The sequence below is a fragment of the Rhipicephalus microplus genome, chromosome 2 (genome assembly GCF_043290135.1).
Source record: "Rhipicephalus microplus isolate Deutch F79 chromosome 2, USDA_Rmic, whole genome shotgun sequence".
Taxonomy (NCBI): domain Eukaryota; kingdom Metazoa; phylum Arthropoda; class Arachnida; order Ixodida; family Ixodidae; genus Rhipicephalus; species Rhipicephalus microplus.
The window spans coordinates 273,323,698-273,345,710 of NC_134701.1; the positions used below are offsets into that span (position 1 = coordinate 273,323,698).

At 45.4% G+C, this 22,013-nt stretch overlaps 1 protein-coding gene across 1 annotated transcript in view; it reads right to left on the reverse strand.

The window, feature by feature from the left end:
- Positions 1 to 21,306, reverse strand: part of LOC119169326 (beta-galactosidase-like) — a 31,830-nt gene extending 10,524 nt beyond the window's left edge. Inside the window, exons 1-10 of the mRNA XM_075881827.1 lie at positions 21,091 to 21,306; positions 20,654 to 20,706; positions 19,504 to 19,715; positions 18,232 to 18,389; positions 17,279 to 17,429; positions 16,302 to 16,365; positions 14,035 to 14,129; positions 8,914 to 9,097; positions 3,028 to 3,208; positions 1,511 to 1,554 (exon numbers count right to left, since the gene is read on the reverse strand). Of these exons, the coding sequence (XP_075737942.1) occupies positions 1,511 to 1,554; positions 3,028 to 3,208; positions 8,914 to 9,097; positions 14,035 to 14,129; positions 16,302 to 16,365; positions 17,279 to 17,429; positions 18,232 to 18,389; positions 19,504 to 19,677 (1,051 nt within the window). The 5' untranslated portion in view covers positions 19,678 to 19,715; positions 20,654 to 20,706; positions 21,091 to 21,306. The remainder of the gene's footprint in view (positions 1 to 1,510; positions 1,555 to 3,027; positions 3,209 to 8,913; positions 9,098 to 14,034; positions 14,130 to 16,301; positions 16,366 to 17,278; positions 17,430 to 18,231; positions 18,390 to 19,503; positions 19,716 to 20,653; positions 20,707 to 21,090) is intronic.
- Between the last annotated feature and the right edge of the window lie 707 nt (positions 21,307 to 22,013).

Here is a 22,013-nt window from a genome sequence, read left to right on the forward strand (position 1 = left end):
GCGCACGTTTTCAGTTGTGCGCGCACCGTGGGTAGGCAAGAAGGAAACGAAGAATGAAACAAAAACAAAGAAATTTTGCAAGAGTGAGCCCATAGACCAAGACGAGGATGCTATCAGAAGCGATAGCGTCCTCATCTACTTTCATGTTACTGAGAACACAGGAAAGAAGCTTGAAGATTAGGCTGTTACACACACACACACACACACACACACACACACACACACACACACACACACACACACACACACACACACACACACACACACACACACACACACACACACACACACACACACACACACACACACACACACACACACACACACACACACACACACACACACACACACACACACACACACACACACACACACACACACACACACACACACACACACACACACACACACACACACACACACACACACACACACACACACACACACACACACACACACACACACACACACACACACACACACACACACACACACACACACACACACACACACACACACACACACACACACACACACACACACACACACACACACACACACACACACACACACACACACACACACACACACACACACACACACACACACACACACACACACACACACACACACACACACACACACACACACACACACACACACACACACACACACACACACACACACACACACACACACACACACACACACAAAGATGATTGATATGTGGGGTTTAACGTCCCAAAACCACCATATGATTATGAGAGGCGCCGTAGTGAAGGGCTCCGGAGATTTCGACCACCTGGGGTTCTTTAACGTGCACCCAAATCTGAGACACGAGCCTACAACATTTCCGCCTCCATCGGAAATGTAGCCGCCGCAGCTGGGATTCAATCCCGCGACCTGCGGGTCAGCAGCCGAGTACCTTAGCCACTAGACCACCACGGCGGGGCACACACAAAGAGAAAGCCGGCACATTATCTTTGTGCTTCCAGACACAAACTTTGCGCAGTTCTTGCACGAAACATGCACGAAATAAAAGCCTCATGAGCAATCGATACATCATTTATTGAACACGCTACGTTTGTTGGACAAATATTGCAGAAGTAGGCCTTTAAGTCGATATGACAACATTGCTCAACTACGTAACTTGATTCTGGATTGTGGTAAATTATAAACGTTATGAAGTATTTTCTTGATTTGATTGATATGAGGGGTTTAACAGAAATTTTTACCACCTGGGGTTCTTTAACGCGCGCCCAAATCTGAGCACACGGGCCTACAACATTTCCGCCTCCATCGGAAATGCAGCTGCCGCAGCCGGGATTCGATCCCGCGACCTGCGGCTCAGCAGCCGATTACCTTAGCCACTAGAACACCGCGTCGGGGCTATTTCCCTGACTTATCAGGCATGAAAACACTGAAAGGGAAGCTTTCGTAGCACATAAAATACTAAGTGCTATTTCTGCGAGAAGGCCAACAATCAGGCAAGTCAAGAGGCACCACTTACCACCAGATTTAAAACCGAAGTTAGTTCCACCATGAAACATGTACCTGAAATACAAGTGAGAACTCTGTAAAAAATAAACGAGTGTTCCACACATGACTGAATAAGTGTAATTACACTGAAATTTTCTTTCTCGTTACAGTACTTTTACTCCCCGTTGAATTTCGCTCGATGTGTTGTCGCGAAAAAAAAAAAAAAACGCTAGGCCTGTGCGGAAGGCGCAGCACAGTGACAGTGAAAGCTGGAAAGAGCGGCCTTTCAGAGCCTTTTCTAAACACTCATTGGAGAACTGCTGCAAGCACACTTGCTTGAAACCCACTTGGGCAATAATAATAAAATCTTTGGGTAGTAGGCCGGCAAAATCTCTGCTATTTTTCGTCATTCTTCTGAGAAGTGTGGTATCCACTAAACACTTGCGAAAAATTTTGTGCCAATTGTTCATGCAGTGGCTGACGAAGATGAGGAATTATGGCTGAAGTGGGTATGCGCCACAGTTAATAGGTGAACTAGAACAAGCTTTTGTAATGTGTTGGAACGTTGGACGAACCACTTGTTACGCTATTCGCACTGTTCGACGACCGTTTGTTCTTTGGCTGTTTTAAAACGCTTTAAAGTCGTATTAGCGCGATTGCTTTCCCGACATCAAGCCTGTTTACGGCAAGTTTGCCACCACTCCTAAGCACAAGCGTGGCTCAGTGGTACAATACTGGGCTGGGTCCCAGCGGACCCGGGTTCGAGCCCCAGTGTGCCATTGATACTAGGTTTTTTTTTTCCGATTCCGTACGATGTGGTGACGAACAACGGCGGCGGACAACTACAGCGCCGCGCGTGACTTGAGTTTTGATCTCACAACAGCATTCGCTGTAAAAAGTCAGGCCTGAGCGGAACACGCAGCACAGTCGCAGCGAGAACCGGAGTAGTGGTCTTTCTGAAGCCCCTTCCAAACTCTCTTGTGGACACTATGGTAAGTACAGTTGCAAGGCACCCACTAAATATCCCGCGAAGTAGGCAGGTACAAACTATGTCATTATTTATTATGGTGCAAGTAAGCGAGGTACCTAGTACACGAATGTAAGGTAGAACGTGCACCCTGTTGATCCTTCCAGCGGCTGATAATGAAAGAGTTATGGATGAACCTTTGCGATGGGTTGTAACATTTAAACCACACACTAGTTATGCAGTTCACACTGTGTGATGCGTGGTGTTTTACTCTTCTACCACGCTACACTACATCTGTTAACTTTATTGCCCATTCCTCACCCGACTTAACGCTCGTGTAGTGACTCATTTACAAGGAGTATAAAGCGCCGACATGACTCTTTGGTAGAATACTCGATTGTCACGCAGAGTGGCAGAGTGCCTCCTTTCAAGTCCCGCTCGAACGATGGTTTAGTTTTCGTTGTGCGCGATATTCATTATAGACACTAGTGGTTGCGGTTGACATCTACGTCATCAAAATCTGTTGTCATCTCAAAAGCTTTCACCGTAAAACATTGCAAATGTAAATCGAATGCACTCACAGGTTGAAAGATGCGCCCATGTCGAGCAGCTGGCGGAGAGTGTCGATCAGAACAGGCGTGTCAACGCGGCTCTTAGGCAGACCCCAGTTGTCCAGCCATCCGGTGTACATCTCAGAGTTCATGAAAGGGCCCGATGGTTGGTAACGCCGCCGAACTAAGGTTGCATTTTGCACATCGGAACCTGTGTCGGCAAAAAAGGAAAGAAAAAGTGTATTTTATACGTTGTCTGTAGTTTCTTTTTCAAGATTGCATGTGTTACTACTACTGGAATATCGGCTACCTCTGACGCACGCATACACACTACTGGATGGATGGATGGATGGATATGGCTGTACCCTTTAGATCGGGCGGTGGCTAGCGCCACCAAGCCGTAATACTTAATGAACCAAAAACTATATTTATTTTTTTCCCTTAAATAGTGAGGTTGAGGATTCGTACTTTGCAGTGAAGGGTTTAATTTTCACTCGTGCCTTGACTTTAGCCACCAATCAGAAAACCTCCTTCTAGTTAATTCTACCCGCTTGAAGTCTATTTTGCCCTCACTGTCCCTAAACCCCAGTGCTTTGAAAAACTCTGCGCCATCAACCTGAACTACAAGGTGAAGCCCTTTACAGAACATTAGCAAGTGTTCGGAAGTTTCTTCTTCCTCTCCACACGCACTGCACACCGTGTCTACCCCTTCGTAGTTGGCCCGATATGTTTTGGTTCGCAATACTCCCGTCCTGGCCTCAAACAGTAGAGAACTACCCCGAGTATTATCATATATCTATAGATCCTTTTCCTGGCAATTTCCTGCTTAAAAGTTCGATAGATCTCTAGTGCGGACTTCTTAATCATGCCAATTCTCCACATATCGGTCTCAGCTTTCTTGCTCCTCCCCCATTCCTCTCAATCATGCTCCTCCCCCATTTCTCTCAATCGCTTCTCAAATTTTATCTTGCTGCTAGCTTCCCTGCCCTCAAATGATGTCCATCCCATATCACCTTGTACTCCCTGATTTGGTGTATTCCCGTGAGCTCCTTAAGCAAGCCTACCTATTCCACGTTGCTTGATTTCTAATCTTGCTTGAACTTCTGATCTCATGCACAAGACCGCATTGCCGAATGTCAGCCCAGGAACCATGACCCCTTTCCATATTCCTCTTACAACATCATACCTATTGTAATTCCACAGTGCCCTATTTTTCATGACTGCTGGATTCCTGTTACCTTTAGTCGTCACGTATATTTCGTGTTCCCTCAGATACTCGTTCCCATTGCTTATCCATACGCCCAGATATTTGTATTTATCTGTTATCTCTAGCGTGACCTCCTGTATTCTAAGCTCACTACCTTCGTTGTCATTGAAAATCATGACTGCTGATTTTTCCTTACTGAATCTAAAATCTAACCTATCTTTCTCATTACCGCAGATGTCCATCAATCTCTGCAAATCTTCCTTGTTGTTGGCCATTAGCACTATATCATCAGCGTACATTAATGCTGGTAGTGCCTGATATAAGTTTTCCTTGTTTGACTAAAGAGAGGTTGAAGCCCAGTCCACTTTCCTCTAATTTTGCCTCTAATCCTTGTAGGTACATCATGAGTAATAAGGGTGACAGGGGGCACCCCTGCCTAAGCCCCCGTTTTACCTCTGCAGGCTTGGATACCTGTTTTTCCCACGTTATAACTACCTTGTTACCTTTATAGATACCCTTTAAAAGATTAGTGACTACATGTTCCACGCCTAGTGTGTCCAGTATTCCCCACAATTCCTCTTGAACCACGCTATCGTACGCTCCCTTGATATCCAAAAATGCTAGCCACAGGGGCCTGTGTTCCTTTTCTGCTATTTCGATACACTGCGTCAGTGAGAACAGATTGTCTTCCAACCTCCTGTGTTTCCGAAACCCATTCTGCAGTTCTCCCAGCACCCCCTCATCCTCTATCCACGCCTGCAGTCTTTCCTTTATAATCTGCATCGCCAGCCTCTAGACCACTGATGTCACTGTTATAGGACGGTAGTTGTTTATGTCCTTTGTCCCCCTTTCCTTTATAGATCATGCTCATCCTGCTACGTTTACATCCATCGGGAACTTCACCATCGATTATTACTGTGCTCACTGCCTCTCTCAAAGCCTGCTTAGACTTCGGACCTAATGTCTTTATCAGCCTAATTGGAATGCCATCTGGGCCTGTTGATGTACTACTAGGAACCCTTTTCTCAGCCCTTTCTTACTCTTGTTGTGAAAATGGAGCCATTGCACCACTTGATTCGTCCTTGTCTATTGTGGTGCATGAAGTACTTCTTTGTTGAAATTTTTCTGTCACCCTTGTTCTTATATATTCAATAGCTTCGTCCCCTTCTAGCCTAGCACCTTGGGCTGTAGTTATAAAACTCTGCTCTAGGCTCGTTTCATTTCTTAGGGAGTTTACATGGTTCCAAAACTTTGCAGCTGCCTTTCTATCTTTTTTATGTACTTCTGCCAGCCACTGAGCTCTCTTCCTTCTAATCTTTTTATTGATCAGAAGGGATGCATCCCTTCTACAGCTTAGAAAGGTTGCCCATTTTCTTTCAACATCATCTGTTGGTTCACCCCGCTGCTTAGCATGTCTGTGTTCCCTAGAGGCTTCCTGACGTTTTGCTATGGCTCTCTTAACTTCCTCATCCACCAACTTTTGGGTTTGTGTCTTCTTTTCCGGGGTGACTTGTCACGCGTCTTAGCAAGCTCTAGCTCAAAGAGTCTAATTAGATTCGTGTATGTCCACACTGTCTTATTATCCTCCGTGATTACTTTCTCAATTTGTTTAGTGGCTACTTCAATTTGCCTTTCTGGATAAAAATTTTCCTGTAGTTGCTCATCTTGTCTCCTTCCCACTTTCACTGCTCTTCCGAAACTTAGCTTGATACGTTTGTGATCGCTACCCAGACTTCTGGAGCCACCTTCATCTATGTGCATTCCCCTGAGCTTATCATATATCCTATGTGACATCAGTGCATAATCTATCGTCGACTGAAGCCCTCCTACCTCCCATGTTATTTGCCCTTCACACTTCTCGATACTGTTGCAAATGATCAAATCAAGCCTTTCACACATATCCATGATCATTTTGCCTGTCGGGTCGGTATACCCATCTATATCTTCTATGTGCGCATTCATGTCTCCTGTATAATTATCTCGCACTCTCTTCCTAACTCCTAAATGTCCTTTGATATACACTCTACCATTGTCTGGTTTCCTCTCTGGCCTTTGCTCCCGTCCACAAGTACACGAAACCAAGGAGTGTCATTTGACCTGCCACTTTCCCTTTTAGTCATAAGTGTTCCTTGCACTCCTGCTTGACCCTTTGACAGTCTGTACTTTTATGAATGAATGCCCCAATACCACCCCCCTTTCTGCTGCCTTCTCTTCTATTACAATATTCCCACGCGTAGTCCGGATTGTTCGGAGGTTGTTCCATGTCCCTGAGATGTGTTTCTACAAAACCGTATACCATCGGCCTCTCTTCCCTTAGCTGTTCTTCTACCTCTTCCCACTTCAGCCTGTTCCTACCACCCTGCATGTTAATATACCCTATGTCTGAATCGGCTCGGCGCTCGTGGCTACGTCTATATATGCCCCGGACTCTACCTATCTTAGATACTGGTGCCACTTTGGAATCGTATCTGTTCATACCACCTGTCAAAGAGTCTCCCTGGTTGTTTTCCTCGTTACTAGCTATCCTGCACCCCGAAGGGCTCGCTTGCCCCCCCCCCCCCAAAAAAGCTACTGCACGTCCTGCAAGTCGCCAACCCACCTCATGACCTAGCCGCCCATCGAAGTGAATTCTGTCTCGTTGAACCCCCCCCCCCCCCCCCACCTATGCACCTCTCTGTTTATTTCCACCACCTCAAAGCCTTTCTCTCGACTCATCCGCCATATCTCTTGGTTTGCGTTGACCACCGCTCTTTGCAGGTTGCTATCACGCACCGGTACCTCCGGTATCGTGCATATCACTACCTGTACTTTAGGAGAAGTTGCGCGCATGTCATCGACGCCTTTCGCCAGTGTGGCTGCTAGTCCTGCTGCATCTTCATTTAGGACATCGTTTAAACCGCCTGAAATTATCACGAGGTTTCGTCTATCAGCTGTCGTTTTGAGCTTTGCGCTCGCTTGCCTCATGACTGCTTCCAGCTTGCGTCCTGGGAACGCCCCTACTGCAACCCTTTTGTCACCTCTTACCCTCTCTTTGATGGCTTCTGTGCATCGATTTAAATTCGAGTCCCCGGCGATTATCACATGCTGTGACTTTTCAGCTGGAGCGTTCTGCACCTGGGGGCTACTTGCACTTGTGACGCCGGCTGCTTTGTTCCCTCCCTGCCCCACCACTACCCCGCTGAAGCTGGGCCTTGCAACAGTTGAACCGGCTAAACCTGTTTTTTCCAAACTTGCTTGCTTTTCCTTCTCCACCGTTCTGGTTGCCGGTTCCCTACTGTTCTCTCGGTAGGTCGCTTCTTTGTTCAGCTTCGCTTGCGCTTCCTCGGCGGACTTCAGTCTTTCTCCCATTGCCCTCGTTTTCTCTTGCTCTGTCGCCAACGCAGTCTCGAGCTCGGCAATTCTCATCAGCAGTTCACTCTGGGCAACCATCATTTTCTCCATTTTTTCCTCGACCTCACATTGCCTACACTTCGCGTCAGCCTCTTCTCCATCCACTTCTACGCTTGGGTCCACTTTCAACCCCACTCCACATCCTGAACACTTTACAGTCTTTTTAACCATGCCTTTCTGACACCAATTGTCCCTACTCGATAATTACTAAACTCGAGCCCTGCACTACGAAAAAAAAAAAGAAAGTCTAAGCTTTACTACAAAAATTTGCGTGTTCAATGTACGCGCACCTCCCCCACGGGGTGGCAAAAGAAATAAAAATCAACAACAAAAAAATTCAAACACACACACCCGCACTAACTAATAAATACCTGGTGACTGGCCCCCGAAAAAGCCGTACCTTAAAATAAAGGCTACGCAGATTTCAACCGCTGCCTTATAATTATAAAGACAAGCTCAAAACATGCAAAAACACTTATCTGCCCAGTCGATCCGGAGCGCTCAAAAAACACGTCCACCCACCTTGACAGCCCGAACTGACGTACTTGTATGTGATATTCATCACATACAAGTACCGCCATCCAGCGGACAATCCAAGGACTAAACGTGAGTATGGACCGCATTTCTGCTGTCAGCGCTTTGTGAACACTGAGAACATGATAACGACGCCATGCTACGTTTTTAGTGACATGTGGACATGCGTGGATATGTGCTCGAGGGTGGGTATGTGCCACTGGTATGCGGGTATGTGCCACAGGTTACGTACTACGACAACGAGGGAACGTAAAAGCCACGCCATAAGGAGCTTCACCCCTAAAAAAACGCGGGCTCCCTTATGTACTTGCTTACGATGACGCGAAGGCGAAAACTGTCTTCTATTCTTTTCTAGTCGATATATTGGCCCGCTCTTGCCCCCCCTCCAAAAGTTTTCTGCATCTAACGTGTTTTCCACTGACTAAGATCGGAGGCCTTGCGAGCTTCCTGCACCTCACCTATACAGTTTGGGCTGCTTCCGTGATCGGCTCACGTTTGACCCAGCGACAATGTCATGCGATGACGTCGAGATAAACGTCGGAATCAATGACGTCGTATAATTTCGCGATCTATAACAGCGTGATGACGTCATCAAGCGGCGATTTCTTGCTTCACTGGTGTTAACGCCGACGTCGATGGTCAATTTTCTCGTTACGAGGAGTCTCAGGCTCCCGCGTTGATAGACATAGGCATGTAGGAAGGCAGGCGGACAGACAGGAAAGCAGAAAAGCGTGCAGGCAGAATGTGAACTTTGCGCTCTGCGTAATAGCTAGCGATTTTCTTACCAGCACCGAAGTCGACGGTGGTGAGTGTTCCTTTGACGCGACCACATTTAATCATTGTGTCGTCGAAAGCACCGTCCGTTGTAAACAGAACCACGTGTCGCCCGAGGTGGGTAATCGTGAGGTTTTTCAGGTGCAGCGTGTAGTTGCCGTCGCAAGCCTCGTAAGAGCCGTACTCGTTTTCCAGCTGAAATAAGCGATTCGCGAGTGTGAGAAAATGCTAACCACAGTGTCACACGTTTTATCCACACTTTGATACATTACTATGGCAGCTTACAGTTTTAGAACAAATACAAGCACCGCCCATGGCCGTCAGTAACCAACCCGGAGAGAACTGGCACAGACGTTCCATCCAATCACATTTGCTCATTTCCGACTAGTATTCACGTGTACTGAATAGTCCGTGACGACTAGTATTCACGTGTACTGAATAGTCCGTGTTACCATACAGATACATGCTGGCGTCGCTGGTATTAAGCCGAAAGCTTGACCGTCCCGACAAATGTTATCAAATATTCTGATGTCGCCGCTTAGCCAAAGGCGGCAGGTGGGAATAGTTTTCAATATGTGTAGTTATACATTAGCACAGGAAATTATGGTTCCAAATGAAATCACCATGACTCTGTTACACATGTAGGCTTAATTGACAAAAGAACCACTGTTCTGTGGGCGGAGCTTGTATTTCTTCTGAGGTTGTAAGCGACTATTCGGCTCGAGATCCCGGAGTCACGCATTCTCGAGTGGGACGTTAGAGCGAGTAATCCGCTCTCAACCGCGCGGCAGCAGCCGCTGCTCCTGTGTGCGGATCGTCGGAATCCGGGCGGGAACTTGGCAAACGAATAGCCTTGCGAGGGTCAACTAACGCCTGCAACGAATGTTTTCGAGTGCATTTATAAATTTTTAGTTTCGGCGCAATCGATATGGCCAAGAAATTTCCTGGGTGGCTGACGAGCTCACCAATGCCACCGATCGCATTGCTGGTAAGAAAGTGAAACTACGTGCTTTCGCTCGTCATCCACAGTTTCTACCATATGATACTAATTAGTTCTGGTGTTTTGATATTTCAGCAAGTGTGCCATTTTCCAGCATTTACCAGTATGCAGATGAAGCTTGCGAAACGTCGCGGTGTCTCATCGAAGGAGAGGTGGTGTACGATGCAGGCCACATTATTGTTGAATGCGCGGTCGAAGTCCTAAGGGCCTTTACACACGCTACCCACACAGCCACAACGCACGTGCTGGGAATCCCGCCGCACGCAAGCGGGGGGACAAATAAGCCAATCGACGACGTTCTTTCACCCTCCACTTCGGTGCGGCAGATGTGCCAGCACGTGGGTTGCAGCTGTGCGGCAAGCGCATGGAACGGCCTTAAGGTCCGTTCCACGCGCTTTCCGCACAGCCGCAACGCACATGCCGGGACCTCTACCGCACGCAAGCGGGGGACAAATAAGCCAATTGGTGATGCTGCGGAAGGTGAAAGAGCGTTGCCAATTGGCTTATTTGTCCCCCGCTTGCGTGCGGTAGAGGTCCCGGCTCGTGCGTTGCGGCTGTGCGGGAAGCGCGTGGAACGGCCCTAACGAAGATCATATCACCATCGCGGCTCTGGTCCTGCAAATAAGTGAACTTGCGAAGCCGCCATACGTCTTCCTCGCTATAGAGTTCTTCACGAATAATGGTCATTCAGTTTCTCTGAAAGCCATGTGTTACAAACGAATATATTTTTTCACCGCGGCGAGTGCTGCGCAATAGTGAAGCACTGCTCTGAGCCTCAGTGTATACGTCCTCCACCTATCAAAAGGGCATTAGCCTTCACAACCATCCTATTAGAAGGGTGTGCCTGCCCTTCTCCTTAGGATATTTTTCTGCATTGTAACGTGACAGTGAACACGGAGAAACGTGCGCTTATAGCCGAATAATTTTGCCGCTCTGGCACCCGCGAACAACACAAGTTATAATTACTGTAGGTCAGCCGTTTAAACTACTGCGTCGGCAGTCAGTCGATCGGTCATAGCACTTTTTCAGAAATGCAGAGTACCATAAAATAACTAAAATTGAGATATTTGGCTCAGACTGCATGCAGTCATGGGTGTCGGCTCCGTTTTGTCTCGAGGACGCATGCCAGTCTTGTATCACATTGAGGGAGGGGCAGGTGCTGGTGTCGCCGGCGGAGGGGACAAGTGCTGCCTTGTTTGCGTATTATTAAGGAGGAGGAGGTAAGTTTATTTACAGAAAGGCAGAGAGGTCGGCCTGAGCGATAGCTTGCTCTAGCCTGCTACTCTACACTGGGGGAAGGGAAAGGGGAAAAGAAAGATTAATTGATGACGATGGGGAGATAGAGAGGTGAGTATGTAGTGTTCTTTCTAGCTGCGACACATTTTATAGCCGCCGACATAGTCCGGTTGTTTCCAAAAGGTTATAACTGCTCTTGTGACCACAGTTGCACTGTTGGTGTCTGGCCAAGGGCCCAACATAGTCTCATCAGTTAATGACCTACTACGATATAGTTCAGTAGAAGAATGACCTACTGCGATATAGTTCAGTAGAAGAAATCAGTGTTTGTCGTTCACGTGCGTATGCTGGGCAGACACAAAATATGATCTCAAGTGTTTCTGGCACATCAGAGTGTTCACAATTAGGACCGGTGTCACTGCGACCGATGATATGTGCGTAACGTCTGGTGTACGCTACACCAAGACGAATGCGGTGGATCATACTTGTGAGTTGCCGTTTCAATTTAGGGGGCATGCGGAACCTCATTTCCGGGTTCCATTTGTGAAGTCGCTGGTGTCGCCGTTTCAGTTTACTAAACTAAGTTTATTGTGGCTAAGCGTATTATTAAATGTTGACACTGCGCTTCATGTCCTAAAACTGTGGTATGTACACTAAGAACTTCGTAGTAGAGCGCTTCGAAAATTTCAACCCCCAGGCTCATGGGGGTTCTTTAATCGAAGCACAGTGGTTTCTAGCATTGGGCTTCAATTGAAATACTTCTGCCGCAGCCTGGGTTCGATACGGTGACCTCTGGGTCAGCAGGCGTGCAAGAAACACTTTCGTAGACACAGATTTCAGTTGGCTTCCTTGCGGCATGCAGGTTCGCATATACCGGCGCATAGTGCATGAAAACTCTCAACCTCTGCTCACGTGCCGTTGCCTGTGTTTCTGCGTTTCTTGCGTCCGTGTTCTTTTTTTGCATCCAGCACTCGAATTGCGTTCTTTCGTTCTCATGATTTTTTTTTGCACCATGTTTCCCCAGCTGAGCATGTGCAAACTCTCCCAAATCAATTACTTGCTCCAACCATAGGAGTATCAGCCTGGGGGGGGGGGGGCAAGAAAAGCGCTAGCCCCCCCCCCCCCCCCCCCTGTTGATAATGGTCACTCTTGCTGGGCGCTGGAGAACCCAACAAGTAATGTGAAGTTTTCCGTCACAACAGTAATCATTCAATTATGTTCTTGCGTGAGAATAAAAATGTTACGAGGTAAGTTTACAACATACTGAAATTTCACCAGCATTTCCTCTGTGATGATTTTTTTTGTGGGCTCTTTGTGGTGCGGGTCGCCTATATGCGACACCTTTGCGTCTTGTGCTGTAGTATCGCAGAGCTGGTAAGCGCCGAAAAAAAGGCCCTATAATATTACATCGCTTGTTCATGCTTTTATTCTTCTGTGGCTTGTTGATGAAGTTACGGATGGGAGCGAGCATAGTTTTTTAAGACCGGTCAGAGTGTTTCCTGGTTACGGAAAACAATTTTCTTCAAAAAGAATATATCGTCACCACTGCACTGTCGAAGCTGTTGCGAGCCGATGAGTGTGACGAACCGTTTTGGGCGCGGAAATCGGGCTAAGGGCGCCCTTCCTCAGTTGAAATGAGACTGAACTTCGTGGTACCCAAGAAAGCGAGTCGTGTCAGCTCTGTGTACGCAAATTAATATCAAAGTCAAATTCTCTTTATATATGTATCCCCGGCGGACGAGTGCACATATATGTATATATCACTCATCCCCTGATGAAGGGAGGACCCCTCCCGAAACTGTTGGGAAATAAATATATTTATCCTTGTTGACAACGCTCCCGTTGTGCCATATCTCATATATATATATATATATATATATATATATATATATATATATATATATATATATATATATATATATATATATATATATATATATATATATATATATATATATATATATATATATATATATATATATATATATATATATATATATATATATATATATATATATATACCCCCGCCGGCGGACGAGTGCAAAAGGTTTGCCCCCCCCCCCCCTCCCGGCTCGCGTAGGAGTTGGTACGCCACTGGCTCCAACCCACCCTGTTATGCCCGAAGCGATTTTACTTTACGCCCCCCGTTCTTTAATTCCGCTGTTCCACATAACCCTTCGCCGTCCGTGTGCGTGCTTTCCACATCTTGGTATCTATTTAGATGTTCTTACTAACCATCTGTTACGCGAACACTTTTTGCTGGACGAGTTGGTGCATACGGTCATAATGACGGCACGAAAATAGACGCAAACACAATGGCATACACGGCACAGGCTGTCCCATGTCGTGTCCTCCGTTGTGTTTACGTCTGTTTTCACGTCTTAAATTCAGTTATAACCATCTGTTGTCGGGCCTTATGATGAAGTGACATGCCCAAGTTGATTTTTTCACTTTAAAATATTCGAAAATATGGACTATGGTATGTGGGGTTTAATGTCCCAAAACCACCATATGATTATGAGAGACGCCGTAGTGGAGGGCTCCGGAAATTTAGACCACCTGGGGTTCTTTAACGTGCACACAAATCTGAGCACACGGGCCTACAACATTTCCGCCTCCATCGGAAATTCAGCCACCGCAGCCGGGATTCTAAAATATGGTCTGCCCCTCCGTATATTTTGAATTTCTATGCAGACATTTCTTTTTTCAGTTCGGAAAGAGAAAACCTTCACAGCTGACGGCAGAATTTTCGCGAGTGAACTTGGACTGGAAATCAAGAAATCCGAATTTACTTATAGTAAGCGACGCTCACTGATCAACTTGTACCGTAAACTGGAAAGTTGCATTTTTACATCAACAGTTTCGAGACGGCTTCGAGAAGTGCGAGTTTACTTACCTGTACCATTATGATTGGCCCGTGGTTCTTGAAGAGGAGTGGGCGCACCTTCTCAAAGACTTTAATGAGATATCTATCGACATAGTAGATGTAATCTGCCGAGAGAGTAAGACGTGTAAGTTACACACTATAGTGCTTAAAGGGACTCTGAGCTGAAACAATAGATCAGATTAGGTTGATAAAATTTGCTTATAACTTTAATGCCACAGATTTCACCGTCACAGGAATATTCGTATTGGAGCAAAATCAAGATCAATGTTTAGTTTCAAAATTCGCACCGAAATATCAGCGAGTGACGTACGGATTTAAAAGCATATTTTACGTGTTCTGGTTGCAATGGCTCCACGAAATTTCCTGAAAGTCATTATGTTAAGCATGCGGCCCCTTCCAAGTAGTGTGTTCTTCGTTTGTAAGAATTAGGAGCTGTATAGCTCTGGTAGATCCTGTTAAAATATATGACGTCATGGGGATTGGTGCGGGATTTTCAAGGTGGCATCGCTGTCGGCATTTTCTTTTCAAACATTTTTTTTTTCGCGGTAAGGTTGGCGATTTCGGTATCGTGAAAAAGTGATTTACATATACGAGAAATAGTTCTTCTCTTCAGTGTCTCCTTAAAATGTCACCGTTGATATGGATCTACAGTGGTCATCATAGCGCTCAGGATTCAAAAGAACTGCGTTAACAAAATGTAAACGAGAAATATACCCACCTTCAAATGAAGAAGTTTATTGTGCAGTTATGGCGCGTATATATAGGCATTCAATCGAATCAATAATGAAGCTTAAGTACACTAATCTGCATAAAACAAGCTGGAACTCGTTTTTCTTCGTTGGACTGATCTTCGGAGATATGAAGTACGCTACGACAACCGCGGCCCAAATATAAAAGTTTATTCTTAACGCCTATCTGAGTTCTACACCTTGGGGACGGGATACCATCGCATTATCTAGATTATTGAGATTAACTGTCGACTTGCTTAAGGATTAGCCCACATACGCTCAGAATACGCGCACGTATGTCGAAGTAAGTTCTTTATACCACCAAACTAGACATTATTCTGGGACTGTATAGTAACTGTCATCACAATATGCGAAGGTTGATTTTTAGACTTATGGTCTTAGGAATCGGAAGATCGAAACCTTATATGCTACTTTCTATATAACCAAACCTGTTTCTAAACTTAACGCTCTCATGCCTTTACGGAAGGGTGCACGTTAAAGAACCCTAGGTGGTCAAAATTTCCGTAGCCCTCCACTACGGCGTCTCTCATAATCATATCGTGGTTTTGGGACGTTAAACCCTACAAAATCAAATCATGCCTTTACGGAAGTGTTTGCTATACCGCCCGTGATTTGACGTGTTACGGTACTCGTCTTGTCCCCTTATATACGCTATCCAGAATTGTACACAGGAGCTTCAGTAACTGTATACGCTAATATCACCGCCATTTCGCGAGTTTGAGACGGTAATGTCGTTTTGGGGGCTGGTATCACGAACAAAAGCTGCTGCTAGTTCAACATCGTTTTCAAAGCTTTACTAAAGCGCACGCGGATGAAAATTGAGAAAAAAAAAACACCCTGTGCCTCAAGCATTCGCCTGAGGCGACTGGAAGACGAAAGCCTTCTTTTGAGTAGATTGCACCGATAACACAGAAGCTCTCTGGACATTAGGAGGCTTCGCACTGCTTCAGAGTTCGGCCCCCTTCTGACCAAACGCTGATGCCATGTGATGACGTCATCACATTATGGTAAACTTTTTTTTTTCAAATATCTGGGGCTGCACGTGCCAAAACTACGATATGATTATCAGGGGCGCTGTAGTAGAGGGTTCCGAAAATTTCGACCATCTGGCGTTTTTCAACGGGCACTGACATCGCACAACAAATAGCATTTTACCGCCATCGATATACAACCACCGCTGCCGGGATCGCACCCACGACCTTTCGTTCAGATAATATTTAGGCGTCGTAATAACGTTACAAATTCTGGATAACGGTTACGTCGTTACGACTTATTGAAGCGCTCGTGCTGACGGCGACGGTTAATTTTCGCGTTTGATTAGGCATTTCAGACTTTAGCCTTAATAATGAAATAAATATAAGGGGTTCTGCTATAACAATGCGTTATTTGTACCCTCTTTTATGCTGCTGACGATGGTGACGAAGCGAACTATTTAATAATACCATTATTATCCACCCACACACAAGGAATTGGAAGAGAAACTTAATATAGCATCGAGGATAATGTGTATACCCCCTTCGTACTCACTTTCGTCCATGGTCCGAAGCTTTATCGACGAGCCATTTCGTAGGAGCCAGTACGGAAGACCTCCCTAAATGAAAAACCACAATTTAATTCCATCACCGCTAGGAAATTATCACACAAAATAATGAACAAAAAAATATCGCGCACAAAACCAATCTCGAATGACTGTCAATGCTATGCGATTTTTTTTAGTGGCAGGAGCAACGATTGACAATCATGTTTCTCTTTCTAGAGCTTCCGGTCGAGCACCTGTTCCTTGTAGGCCCGTTCACTCAGATTTGGGTGCACGTTAAAAAACCCCAGGTGGTCAAAATTTCCGGAGCCCTCCACTACGGCGTCTCTCATAATCATATGGTGGTTTTGGGACGTTAAACCCCACAAATCAATCAATCAAGCACCTGTTACAGATTTTTTGATTGTTCTGAAAAAAAAAAAACTGTTTAAGAAAAGAAAACTGGTAGAAATTGGTCGTTATGCTTCAAGCTGGTTCAAGTTGAGTTGGGTTGGATACACATGATATCGAAGCATAAACTCACTTCAAATAAGGACCAATTAACTGCGTGCGTGGATCGTTGCAGCACTTGGCGGGAAGGTAACCCCCACGCTCTTTTTTCCACGTGGTCTCTGAGGTCAGCCACGGCAGTGCGACGAAACACAATCTTAACCCAAAGAATAACACGAAGCACACGAATGGCAACGGGCGGATGCAGCTAGCAGACCCATAAGTCGAAGATTAGATCGCCGGTAGAGTTGATATGTGACAACTGTCATCAAAGTATCCTTGTCCACCCAATAGATTATTTTGAAGCGAATAGCAACTACGTTCACGTCTTTTATTGCAGCTGTAATCGAAAAACAAAAAAGAACGTTCCTAACTTAGGACATGCTTATGGGTCCATCCATCCATTTCGTCACGTGTTTGTTGTAACAGTCGTGAATATCCTTTCCGCAAAATGCACGTAGAGAATTTACATCCTCACCATGTCTCGTTCGGCGCAGATGTAGGGGCCCGGCCGGAGGATGACCATGAAGCCGAGTCTGTGGGCGATCTTGAGAAAGCGCACAAGGTCCTGCTGCCCTTCGAAGTCGTACTGGCCAGGTTCGGGCTCGTGGCTACTCCACTCGACGTAGCTGCAAAGGCGCGCGCAGTTTCTTAGCGGCCGTATGACTGAAATCACTCGGCTTGCATGAAACAAGGAATGCGCACTCCAACATGGCAGCTAACAAAATACGAACTATGTGCAGCACTCAGCGACTGAAAGATGCAAGATTCGGGCATTTGCACCACAAGTGAGTGCTTGTAAAGGCGAGCTGACATGTCGTGGTATACGGTCAAGGTTTCACAACTATGCGTTCGCGCGCCACGCTCGTGGACACGGTTTGAAGTCATGGCATGCAGTTTTCAAGCTGTGGCATGCAGCGCTCCCCCGGCGCCTCCGAGAATTACGGACTGACCGTTAGTCAAACCGGTGCAGTCACCATGCGTCACAAACGCCCTCAACCAGCTGTCTGCGGAGCAGTGCGCTGAAGAATGGAAGTGAAGTCGCTTCGATTCCGCCTAGACGCGCTGGACACCTACAACTGTATACTATACGCGTTAAGAAAGTAAACAAGCTAAAACGTTTTTGTATGAATCCCGCCACTGGCTGATCTGCACGCATACGTCCTGTACTTTATTATTCATGGAAAACGAACACAGCAACGATATTGGATGGTAGCCAGTTGGCGATTAGCCGGCCCATTTGCGCGATATGCTATGTCTGTGAAGTTACATTTTTCATGTAATCTAGCTGATGAGGCCGATATGCGATGTTGACAACATATCAGTAATAAGGCTTTTGGCATTTTCATAAAGAAAGATAAACCGATGTATGCAACTGAACCCGATGGACATTTATTGTTATACGCGACGTAAGACGAAAACGTCACTCACGTTTCTATCGTGTTCAAGCCGGACGCCTGCATTGTCTTGAGGCGGTCCTCCCAGAGGTCAGGCAGAATCCTGAAGTAGTGGATGGCGCCCGACATAATCCGGATACGCTCGCCGTTCATCACGAACGAGTTGCCACGGTAGTCGACTGTGAAAGACGGCTTTCAAAAATAACAAAAAAAAGCATAAACCACACAACATGCTTAAGACCTTCATTCGGCTTTAGAATCATTCACTGCAAAAGCGACATTTTCTTTCAAGTGAGAATTTGCTCGTTAACAAATTTCTCGCTGCAAAGAACAACCTGAGAAATACTTGTACAGTTGAAATAACACTTGCCTAGAGCGCCCAGCCGGCTGCTCTAGCTGCCGTTTTCTGCAGAAGTATGTAAAGACCGACGCCACAATAATACCAAACATAATCATACTGCGTGCTATGTCCTTGCGCTAAAGGTCAAGCATGAATAGAAGCTTAACTTAAAGTAGAAGCCGTGGCCAACAAAAGTATCGAAAACCCCGCGCTCCGCTGCTCGATAGACAAGCGTGATTCTATATATATTGTGCAATCACCACCACTTTCAGGTTTGGTATGTCGTGTTAGACGCCACAAGAAATAGCGAACAAAACATCTCGTCGGTTACGCAGTGGTACCATACTGAGACATTCCGTATGCCATTCCTGTAGTTACATATGCTTCAATAAGATTCTTACAGAAATGCACAGAAAAAACTCTGTTGTTATTCCATGACAGAACATTAGTAGGGTAAGCACAATAAAGTGATGGTATGTTGCAGGACAACTAAGGGTTCCAGTCATAACAACGGTGCATACGTAACTCGTTTTTGGGCCATATAGGGCACGGTATACAGCCTGTGCTATACGGAAACGAGCAAAAATTGGTTACATAGGCCGTACACCACACGGTCCTCTGAGACGCTCGTGTTAGCTATTGCTGGCTTATTGCGTAATTGCTATTGTTTCGCTAGTGCTGATTCAGCAGTAACAGTGCGTTCAACCAATGCCGATTCAACATTTGACTTGTGTGCCAAATGTTTTGAAGGTTGTCAGTTCTACAAGAATTCCGCAGAACTTACACTATTATCAATAAATTTGAGTGTCATGTTTTTGACAGAATGACTAGGAAATAAAGAATATCACATTTTTGTAAATTTATCATTCTGCCGACACTTCAATTGAATAAAATGAATACAATATACACGCTGACCTTATGCATTCGTAAAATGAGCCTGCTGCATATGACAATGTGTGCGCTCACCCGAAAAAATGAACGCCACATCCACATGCCTTTCTGCAGCGGAAGTGGAAGCCTGTCCGGGAACTTGTACATGGAAATGCAGAGAAGGCAAAATGAAGCGCTGCACAAAACCAACCATCTGAAGAGGGCTGGTAGTCTCAGCGAGACAACGGGTCGACCACTCTTGATCCTCATCTCGTCGATGTGTCCCCGCAAGAAGCCGCGTCAAAAAGCTGCAGAAAAAAAGAAACACAGTCATTATTATAATCTCAATGAAGAACAAGCACTCAAGAGAATTTTTTTTTTTGCCGGGCGAAGGGCTCTTCTTGATCTTGAATTATCTTTTCTTTCGCGAGCAACAAACTGCAAATGACAGGTAGTTATGCAACAACCTCTGCCGTGCGCACTATCGCGACAGAAATCCGCAGATGCACGCGACATTGTACGTGTTGCTCGGATTGAAGCGACATAAAGCAGCGAATGGCCGCATATCCTTCCCGCAGCGTTTTGTTGAGTTATACCAGGCCGCATGCTGAAGCAGTGAGCCGTTTGTTTTACTTCGCAGATCACTTCAACTTTGTCGCTATTGCTGCAACTTTGCGGTGAAAAGCCCAATTTGTTTTTTCAACACGCTTTCGAGGCGTTGAAATAAAGTTGAAGGTAGAGAAAGTGTGAAATTGCCCGAACAGACCCTTAGTTTCTTATACGTGAGTACTAGAATATGCAAATACACACTACTCTCTATACTTTGCATATCCAGGCCGTGGCGCAGCCAGAGAGCAGCACATCGAGCCTGAGCGTCCCTCCCCCCCCCCCCCCCCCTCGAAAGTACTTTTTTTTCGTCATGGCATAAATAGCGCAAAATGACCATTTGCTTGCCGAGTCCCCACTTCTGGAGGTGCCCCCCGCCTCTTTCCTCAAAAAAAAAAAAATCCAGGCAAACGCTTGCACTATCAGGATGATTGAACGACCACAGACTGATCACGTTAACCCCCCCCCCCCCCCTCTCGAAAAAAGGCGCCTCGCGAATATCGCTTTATCTCGATAGTTTTTAATAAAAGAGAAGCCATGTTAAGTAAGATACATCTCACGTACAAGTGTAGCACACCTCGGATCAAGAAACCTTTTGTTTGTTTTGCCGCCTACCTAAAAGATCTTGGATCATACCTACCAGGGTGATCGGCCAGACTGCACCTTATAAGAAATATTGAAATGCAATGATATCTACAAGAAAAGAGAGAGAGAGAGATAAATTAGAGAAAGACGAGGCATAACGTACACAAAAAAAAAAGTGAAAAGGGCGATAGGATTTTGAAAAAGCCGGACATACTGACAGCTAGAGAAAACCAAGGGGCAAAACAAATTGTATTCATAAGGCGGTGCCCCTAGCAACGTATCCTTCCGGTTGTCTGAATGAATTAATGTAACACGGAATGAAAGCACTGTGGCCCGTGCCGAACTGACCGACTCCAAACAATAAGAGGTTAGTTGTAATAAATGCTAATCTCAGCATACCAATTGACCTTTCAAAAAATATTTCGTGAAGTGAGGCAAAACGGCGGCATGAGAGAAGAAAGTGATGTATTGTGTGATCAGTAAATGCCTCACCTCAGCAGGGCGGCTGTTGTCCTTCTCCTTTTCTTCTAGATGGGCGCACTTGATGATGATGATGATAATGATGAGCCTTTAGCTTTGCTGACACTCGCCCACAAATGGGGATCGGCCAAGAACCGAGCGTCAGGATCATCAAGAGAGTTAGCTATGAGTCAGGTATTCAGGTGGTCTCGTAGCCAGAAATATTAATAACAATAGACTAACAAGGTAATCTTAGCCAGAAATATTAATAACAATAGACTAACAAGGTAATCTTTTTGTTGCCATTATGTACGCACACACGGCAGAACGAACCTCCCTGTGGCTATAACCTAATGTAATCCCTCCGAAGGATAAAATTACTGCCACGTTTATTTTTAAGCCTAGCTTCTCAATTGGTTCGACCAGGATATATCTTTTCCTTTGATAAAAATATCATTGGCAGGATAAAAATAAATGATCTATTGATTTTGATTTCTTGCAAAAGAGACATAACGGAGATGCTGTGAGTCCAGCTTTATGTAGGTAATATTTCAGGTGCGGAATTCTGCATCGTAATCTGGTTATTGTAATTTCTAACTGCTGAGATATACACCACTGTTTGTTCCAGCAAAATCTTAGATGTACGAAGTCTCTCACTTTATCCAATGTTAATTGTTTTATTTCCTTGTGCAAACAAGCATTTCTATATCTGAATGCTGTTGCATAGACGAAATTAGGTAAAATAGGTAAGAGTGGTCCGCTTAAAGATGCTCTTTGGCTAATGAGTCTGCCGTCTCATTTGAATAAATTCTGCAGTGGCCAGGTACCCACAGCAAGTGGAATTTTTTCAGGTTTGCTGGCAATAAACTACTAATAATACTCAATAATGTCAATTTTTTTTTTTGCTGTAGATAGTGCAGTGCATACTGAGAGAGAATCAGTATGATGGCTTCTTA